Source organism: Coptis chinensis, chromosome 4, assembly GCF_015680905.1.
Source record: "Coptis chinensis isolate HL-2020 chromosome 4, ASM1568090v1, whole genome shotgun sequence".
Taxonomy (NCBI): Eukaryota; Viridiplantae; Streptophyta; class Magnoliopsida; order Ranunculales; family Ranunculaceae; genus Coptis; species Coptis chinensis.
Window position 1 is genome coordinate 97,181,059 of NC_141459.1, and position 9,131 is coordinate 97,190,189.

General features: G+C 38.7%; 2 protein-coding genes and 1 pseudogene across 3 annotated transcripts; 2 read left to right on the plus strand and 1 right to left on the minus strand.

Moving 5' to 3' along the window:
* The first annotated feature begins 1,235 nt into the window (after positions 1-1,235).
* On the plus strand, positions 1,236-1,886 carry LOC147505994 (uncharacterized). The gene has a single exon (XM_086605672.1). It carries the CDS (start codon positions 1,236-1,238, stop codon positions 1,884-1,886), a length of 651 nt encoding a protein of 216 aa, XP_086461798.1.
* A 1,459-nt stretch (positions 1,887-3,345) lies between these two features.
* Positions 3,346-5,504, plus strand: LOC147505995 (uncharacterized). The gene has a single exon (XM_086558350.1). It carries the CDS (start codon positions 3,959-3,961, stop codon positions 5,357-5,359), a length of 1,401 nt encoding a protein of 466 aa, XP_086414476.1. The 5' UTR covers positions 3,346-3,958; the 3' UTR covers positions 5,360-5,504.
* Positions 5,505-6,016: 512 nt separating this feature from the next.
* Positions 6,017-7,057, minus strand: LOC147505996 (polyubiquitin 11-like; annotated as a pseudogene). The gene is made up of 2 exons (XR_015221108.1): positions 6,950-7,057; positions 6,017-6,788 (listed from the first exon to the last, which is right to left on the minus strand). The product of XR_015221108.1 is annotated as a polyubiquitin 11-like (transcript).
* Between the last annotated feature and the right edge of the window lie 2,074 nt (positions 7,058-9,131).

The following is a 9,131-nucleotide window of genomic DNA, read 5'->3' on the forward strand; positions in this document are numbered from 1 at the left end:
AAAATTGTGAACCAAACAACTAGAAAACACATTCTTCAAAAATGGATTCTGGCAAATTAGTTTCTGGATTTTCTCTTTCTTTGAGAATCAAAATTCGTTGAACCAAACACAGCCTCAGTGTTAACGTAATTGCCACCAAAAGTTAATTCAGCCGAGTTGCCAGGAATGCCCATCATTGCAAGAAACTTAGCTTTGACATCTCAAGCGTCTCGTCTTCTATCACCTTCAAATCAATGGTTTTTCTCACATTCACATAAATCACCACCTAGAACAAAATGAGAAGGAAATTACCACCACTTTAGCACCTTGAGAAAACAATTGCGTAGAAAGAAAGTTTATAGAAGTATTTATAAATAATATACTTAATACTTCAATTATTTTTTCCAAATTTCCAATATGGTTCGTAATAGCTTCATGTCTCAAAAAAACAACTAACGTTATTACCTAGTTGAAAATTGAAATATATAAATATTTGTGTGTAAATAGTTATATAAAAATAACACTGGACCAACAGATCACGCCGAAATAGAACTACAGTGGAACGAATAAAATAATTATAGTAACCTTTTATTAAACTAAAAAAGTTACATTAGCTTTCACAATGGGCACTGTCACACTTCTAAGAATTAGGGATATTGTTATTACTAATAAATAAGCATACAAACATCATAAATAAAGTTAAAAATAATAATAATTACCTCTTGGCTTTTTGAATTTTCCAGGTGAAAAAAGGATGAGGAGAATAGTTTGCGTAATAAGTTTGCAAAATCAACCGATCTTATTAGGCCAAAAATCGTTATCTGACGGTGGACAATGGTTATCTGCAAAGCAGTGAATTCAAGACGGGCTCCAGTTTTGGCTAAAAGGTCTATGAATTGTAGACTCGAGCACGCAACTACTTGTGATTTAATGGGGCTCGAACAACTGCTTGTCAGTAGCCCAAGTTTAAGAATAAAGACCATGTGGTACGGGAGGACACAATCCATGAAGGGTGGCACTAGCATCTCAAGTCTCAACATGAGTCAAATACCGTATTCGAATTTGAAATTGATATTGAGAAATGAAAAGCCAATTTGAGTGTTTAATAATGTATACGTTACTACCAACCACGTCCAACTACCAGAATAGGGAATAGGAAAAGACAATTTGTTGTATAAATAGTTAATGAGTATGTAACTATGTATGTATAGGAAGGCTTAAACAGTTAAACCCGACCATAGTTCTTCGTTGAAAAAATGACTGCTCATATAAAACACGAAGCAACTAGTATCGAATCACTATCTTTTTCTTTTGATACGACTATTAGTGTTGAAATTAGAGATGCAACAGTTGCTACCACTATTTCAACCATGTCAGGCGAAGGTACATCCATGTTTGCTAAAGATTATATGGCTCAGTGCAAGGAAAAAGGTCTTATTGTCGGATTGCATTTTGATTGGTCGCGAAGTAGTTCCAACCGGAGTGCTGGCTTTTTGGGAGTGTTGACACTATGTGTAGACCGAAGATGTTTAATTATACCTGTGGTAGAGAATGAACCATTTCATTCCTCATTTCTTGATTTTCTGGATGATCCTGATATCTACTTTGTGGGTGTTGATATTCGCAATTGTCTTGACAAATTCAAGATGGAATGTAGGAAGGTCGTTGATTTGGGAACATTATGTGCTAATATTATTAATACTTGGAAGCGACCGGTGCTTGGAATTCTTAATATAATGGACTTGGCTAAAGCGACTAACGTGGGTCTACCTGTGAAACCTTCCAGGGATAAAGTTACTGAATGGAATGCAGGTTTTATTACTAACGAGCAAATCAAGTATGCTACAATTGATGCCTATGCTGCATTTCGTGTCTGCCATAATACGATATCATCGTATTTGCTATAGTTTGATGTAAGATTCGTATGTGATGTGGTATTAGTAGCATATCAGATCGATATCTGTTGCATTTTTATTATTTGTGTTATTCCAAAGTGGAACTCTGAAATCATAAAAACCACGTGATTGGCTCCAAACAGAAGTTAACCAAGCCATCAATTTATGGTTGTTGAATGATTTATATAAATCAGACACTCAGAAGTCACCTACGAACAAAAGTTAAACTCCCCATTCACACCAGTCCGGCCCTGAGACAAAGGAATAGGTGAAGAATGCTAAGATACATGATATTGGATTCAGCATTAGTCTGATAATTTTTAAAATCCTTGACCCCGTAGACGAGTACGTCTTTGTTCCTTGACAGGTGGTCCTTCTCTTTCTTCAATCTTAGCCTTGAGGGAGCGAAATTGTTTCATCTCATTGCATTATACGCATGTCTTCTGCTTGTAAGTCTATTTACAATTATTTCCATGAAAGTATATACCACAGTGTTCGTGCTCCCACAGCATTGTAATGTGCTAATTAAGAACCTATTTACCTATTGTCCTCCACTTCGTTCCCATCACCGTAGAGTCTCTGAGAAGAAATTGGAAACAAAAGAATGCTCTTAATAAAGATCTTGACAGCCTGAATAGTAAATGAAGGTTTTCACTACCTTTGTCGGTACTCAAGATAATATATCCTCAAACACTCTTCCTGCTGGAAGATTAAGATAAATGTGCACGCTCCCTTAATCTCATATAAGCCGCTAATCTCTTCCTATGATTAAATTTTTGTCCATGGTAGATAAGAGTATAAGACTCTGCTGGCACGCTGAAATATTTCGTGAGTCTTGAATCTTGGCCTTCACACCAAGAATGGTGTACACGTTATCCATACAAAGTTCAAATGTCTTTTCCCTAGAGCCAATACAAAATATGAGTTAAATTCATGGAGACGCAAATCAGTGGTGCCATCCTCAAAGTATAATTTTCTTTCAGTTTGAAGACGTACATTTATTAGCTAAAGACCACTCTTGCAAGTTTGCAGAAATACCTTTCATTGCAGAAAACTGAGATTTGGCATTCTGGATTGTATTGTATTGCCAGTCCATCACCTCCAATTCAATTTATTTCATTTACTTCTAGATTTGATTTATATTTTCATCCGTGAGCGGATCGAACATTTTGGGAGAAGGGGGGTTATGCGGACAAAAACCAACTTGGTTGGTTTCTGTCTGTCTGTACTCATCTCTTCCCTTCTGTTTTTTCTCTTCGTCTCTCTCCCTCTCCCTTTTCCTCTCCCTCTCCAGACACTCTAAATCTCCACTCCTCCTTCTCCATCTCCACTCCTCCATCTTCCTCTCCCACTCCGCTCACCCCCACTGCTTAGCAGTATACTAGTATATAACCAAGAAAATAAGGAAGTAAGATTTGTTACTAGAGAACAGCATTTAGGAAAGAAGGAAACTAAATCTAGTTAAATTACCTGTGTACCAGACTACCAGCAGGGTAGGCTGCCAAATCCTGCCATCGTCTCTCTCCTTAAATTTATTTTTTCTTCATTTTGGTTTCAGACTTAGTCTGATATATGTTGCCCCAAGGGGGTCACAAGGAGACCAGGCAGGTCAAAACTTAATAGAAGAGTTGAGTAGGAGTGTATGAGGGCCAGCAGCAAGTCCACTGGCGTGGATTTGATCACAACAGTGCTGGTTGCCAAGGTGGTTCAACAAGAATTGAACAAGGGAAGGAGGCAATGCAAGCGAAGAGGTGACTCGGCTTCAGAAGAAAGGGGAATATCCAACTTCAGGCTGCTACTGAAGCAAGTCATTAAAGTCTTTCCCCCCTATTGACTATAATTAGATTATTTTCTAAGCCCTCTTTGACTAGGAGAAAGTTCCAAATTCACTTTTCTATGTTCTTATAGGTGACTTTTCATAAAGGTTTGTCTTAGTCAAATGTTGGAATGTGTCAATTCTACATATCATGCCTTCTTTTGTTTCAATGTATTTGGAATTCCCTTAATGGTTCGTCAGAGACCTTATTTGTGTCTTTACTCTTGGATTTGGTAGATGAATTCTATGTTGGAGACTTGGAGTGAACATGACTGAGTATTCCAACAAAATGATCTCTACAAGAAGAGACAACTCTAAACAACTTCCAAAGAGGGTGGTTCCTACATGTCCAAAGAAGACTAATTATGATTCTCATCGAGGGAACAATCAGTTACGTTCCAGGGGAAAGGGATCGAGTAACTTGAGAAGAAGCAACGATGTTGATGATGCTTGGAAGCTTACAAAGAAAAGTGCTGCTATATTTCCCGAGTCAGAAGAATATGGTGTTGATGACCAGTTTGATTTCGAAAAGTGGTCTGGTGAGGGTGACTGTATGTGGCTGTTTTCAGATATCAAGCCTCCTTCCTTGACTTGTGAAGATCACCTTGGGACAGAACGTTTGTCTTTCAGGCTATCTATATCAAGAAACTCGGTTCTTTCCTCTATAAACGAAATTTCTTTTTTTGACGGGTCTAGAACAGATCCTATTGACGAGGCATCTTTGCTTCTGGAGAAGATGCCGAACCTAACTATTGTCCGAAAAAACTTGGAACAAGTAGTTCCTTGGCAACTTAGTTCATCATGGAATGGCATGAAGGAAATGTCGGAGTCATCTGATGAGCAGTCTTGCTATGAGAACTCTTCTGATTGCGAGAGTTCTTGGATGTCCCTCAGTACAGATGATGCTTCATCTGGGATTTGGGAACTCGATAAAATGGATGCTTGTGACTCTTTGATAGATGTAAGGACAGGATGGGATGTTTTCCAATCTGAATTTCCCAGTCCTTCATACATGAGAAGATGTTACTCTTTAGTTGGATCCTCTGATTCTAATGTCTCTACCCTCCATGAAGAAAACCAAAACAGTTTGAGTTCTGATTTGCTGTCGGAGGATGTATTACAAGCTGCTGAATGTGATAATGACGAACCCCTATTCAGGCCACCGGAGTCTAAATTCAGTTGGAATTCCGAAGTACTATTCGACTGTTTTTGTATGTCACCTCGTAGAGTTGGAAGTGAGCTGGGGAAATGTGAGAGGTTTTCCGCTCCCAAATCAGTCATATTAAGACTTCAGTCGCAAAAATTCAGGGACCAAAAAGAAGAATTTTCCAGCTCAAGATCTCAGGTGCCAACTACTTTTTGCTCGAAAATAAAACATGAGAAGAAGAATATGAGGAGAACTAGTAACATGCCTTCAAAGCTAAGAATATCAGTTCAAAATTCCACGGAAAAGAGACCTCTTGAGATTCAAGATGATTTGGATGAACCGATGAGGGAAAATATCGCCAATGACGTGCTGAGTACAGATTACAGGGAGCTGCTAGAAGACTGCTTTCTGTCAATCAAAGACGTTCCAATAGAAACCCTAGTTGGACTCGATGAATTCAATGGGCACGAAGGTGTCAATGGGAACTTCGATGAAAATAGTTTCTCCCTAGATGAACTTTGAAACAACAGTAAGTACGAGTAGAGAATTCAAGATGCATTTTATTTTGAAGAGGCATAGCAATGAGTTTATGGTGTAAACTGCAAAACCTTTAGATGATATATGTTTTGTACATGAGAAATACTGGTTAATCCACATGTTCACACAACTTTTAGCATATTCAGCTTCCACCATTAGAATGATGCATCGGCACGCCAGGCTCAGACATGTTCTAATTAGTCAGCAGAGCATGGAGCAGGGAGTCGTCAAACTTGACCCCAATACTAGAAGCACATAAAAAGCTAGAGAGGCAGGAACCGGACTCAACAACCATTTCAATCTAAACAGTAATATTACTGTATATGACTCTTTAATAAGAACGCTAATAATAATAAAAATGAACTGTTTTACTCTCCATAAAATTACCAAAAATCTGAGCTCTTAGACCTATGACTCTATGAGTGACTCAAACTGTCCAATACTGGATTCTAATGTGAGCAAAACCAATGATATACAGAAGCTGTTGAAACTCGAAAGAAACATCATGCTAGAACAAAACAAACCAAGCCATACATGCCAAAACAAATATTAAACCACCGCCGATAGTATACGTGAAACCGAAGTTGTAGTGGTTCATATGCATTAAGAACAAACTACCAATCAGACTTATTCATTGTTAAGTCAGCATAAGATAATGTAGCAAAATAAAACTAGCACAGAATCCAGGATCCAAAAGATAACAGACCAAACAGACAGACGACTACTCATAACCACCACGAAGGCGGAGAACAAGGTGAAGAGTGGACTCCTTTTGTATATTATAGTCAGCCAGAGTGCGACCATCTTCAAGTTGCTTCCCAGCAAAGATCAGCCTCTGCTGATCAGGCGGAATCCCTTCCTTGTCTTGAATCTTAGCCTTCACATTGTCAATGGTGTCCGAGCTCTCAACCTCTAGAGTGATCGTCTTTCCAGTCAAGGTATTAACAAAAATCTGCATGCCACCACGTAGACAAAGGACAAGATGTAAAGTGGACTCCTACTGGATGTTGTAATCTGCCAGGGTACGACCATCCTCAAGCTGCTTACCAGCGAAAATGAGCGTCTGCTGGTCTGGTGGAATTCCCTCATTGTCCTGAATTTTCGCTTTAACATTGTCGATTGTGTCAGAACTCTCAACCTCCAGAGTGATGGTTTTACCAGTGAGAGTCTTGACAAAGATCTGCATGCCTCCACGCAGACGAAGAACAAGATGCAGGGTAGACTCCTTCTGAATATTATAATCAGCCAACGTCCTACCATCCTCAAGCTGTTTCCCTGCAAAGATCAGCCTCTGCTGGTCTGGAGGAATACCCTCTTTATCTTGGATTTTCGCCTTGACATTGTCAATTGTGTCCGAACTCTCGACCTCCAGAGTGATGGTCTTTCCAGTGAGGGTTTTCACGAAGATTTGCATCTAAAGAAAAAACACCGGTAAGATGAAATAATCCGAGAATAAACAAGAGTACAAGACTGATAGTTATATGGAAATCAATGATCAATCTATTGGTATTCTTAACAAATCACAACAAACAAACAACCCTAGAACGAATTGAAATCTTGAGAAAAGAAGCTTACCCTTATTGAGATTTTGATCAAAGAACGAGACACAGTTGAAAAAAAGAATATTGAGAGTTTGAGACCAACGAAAGGTTATGTATTTATAGGGAATATGAGTCGGTTTAGAAGTCTCAAAACTTCCAATTCGATTATGGGCCTATGGTCTGGGCTTCAAATTTTTTGATAAGTCAGAAATTGACAAAATGTCGTATTTGTCGAAACCGTTTGGTAGAAATATTTCAAATGAAATTGATGTTTGTACATGAAATGCACTGTAGAACCTTCCGGAGTGAGGACGTGTGGTGGTGCAGTGGTGCAACTTTGAGGATGACACAGACATGCTTTTACAATTTTAATAGAGGGACCTTGATTACTTAACAGTGTCTCTTGATTGAAGGCTGATGAAGTGATGAGTACTGAGGATTGGTGCATATATGTTGTCCACCATGAATTAAAACAAAAGTGCTTTAGGCTTCCACTCCCTAATTTTTCACCTTAGATTCAAACCTAATTATGTTCAATCAATAAAGTTGAGAATGACATTATACAGTTGCATACTTACATATTAATATAGTACCATTTCTGGAGCACTGAATACCAAACAAAGAGCACAGGGGGAAAATTCTGAAATTTAGCAGCCTTATCGTGTTATTAAACTGAAGGGCGTAGTGTATTAGTGTGTACACCGTTTCTTGTTTTTGCACAAGCAACTTATAAAGCACAACTCGGTGCAGTTATGATTAGGGGGCTGTAGTTCCAAATTACCCAAGTGCCTAAACGCTTAAGGAGCTATGTTGTTTAGTTAAGATAGATCCATCGCTTCTCCTGAATGTCAAGTTTGCTCTGTGCAATACATGACACCCTTAACAACACCGTGCTCTAAGAAAACCAAGCTTAGTCTTATGTGGTTGCACATTGATCTGAAGAAGTTCCTTCACTCATTCACTATTTTGGATCAATGGTTAATACTTGAATTCTATCAATGTTTTGATAAGACTAACAAGTCTAAGGACCCTTTCTTCCACATAAACCGCCCAGACCTCTCGATACAAACAGGGGTCCTGCCATTGGATCTACTGGCCGACCTCTAAATATAAGGGAGTCAGTGAGTAAAGTACAGAGAACGAAAGAGTATCTTGATTCATGTATTTTTTTTGTTTACGCGTTATTAATTTCATGGATGTATAAGTGTCATAACGCCGTATATCATAAGAGATTGAAATATCACATAATAGTTAATACACGCATTAACCGCGATATATATATATATCAGTCTTAGCCTAAAGTCAAGCACCTATCCCAATAGACTTAATCATAGCCAAGTCAAAGGTCTTTATGACTATCTAAAAAAAAAAATTTTGTCATGTCTAAAATACGTCATATCAACGTCAAATCTTTATTAGATAAAGACAAACCAATTTATGCAGGGCCTAATATTTTAGCATTTGATTTGTCCATACAATCTACAACATAAAACGTAAGACAATTAAGCAAACCAAAAAGTCCACAATCAAAGTCCAAACCAAAGCCCAAAGGTCTAACTATTTTAAAGACGATTTGGATCTATATTAAGTCTATGGGTGACCCAAAACAATATTAGAAACTGCCCAAAAGAAGTCACAACTTAGTTTCGCCCAACCAAACAAAATAACCGCCCAAGCAAACAAATGAAACAGGCCTATAGACTAAACCAAATTGGTCCAAGTTTAATTGAACTGGTCCGGCCCAACCAATTAATCTGAACCGGCCCAAAACAGAACCCAAAAGGTTTTGGCCCAAAGCCCAAAACTTAATTTAAACCGGCCCAAACTAAACACAATCCAGGCCCAACCAAACATTGAAATTTCGGCCCAGCCACTAAACACAAAACCGGGCCCAACACAAAACAAAATTTGCTAAGGCCCAAGGCCCAAGGCCCAGGCCCAATTCGGCCAATAGTTCACCTTATTCCCCAAATTCTCTCCTCCACCACCAGCTCGCGCGCCGGCCACCACCTCTCCCTTCTCCCTCATATCGGTTTGACTCCTAACCACAAACCCTACAACTTTACTAAAAGCCAAAAGCTCAATTCTTAAATTTAACATCTCGACCAAAACTAGATCTGAGACAAAATTCGGCCACCATTAAAGCTTGTTTCAAGCTTCACTCGACCCCATTTACATCCCCCACACCCACACTACACTACCCCATCATCATCAAA

Bases quoted from the DNA above. Each gene is read 5' to 3' on its own strand.
- LOC147505994 (XM_086605672.1), top strand. From the start codon at position 1,236: ATGACTGCTCATATAAAACACGAAGCAACTAGTATCGAATCACTATCT.
- LOC147505995 (XM_086558350.1), top strand. From the start codon at position 3,959: ATGACTGAGTATTCCAACAAAATGATCTCTACAAGAAGAGACAACTCT.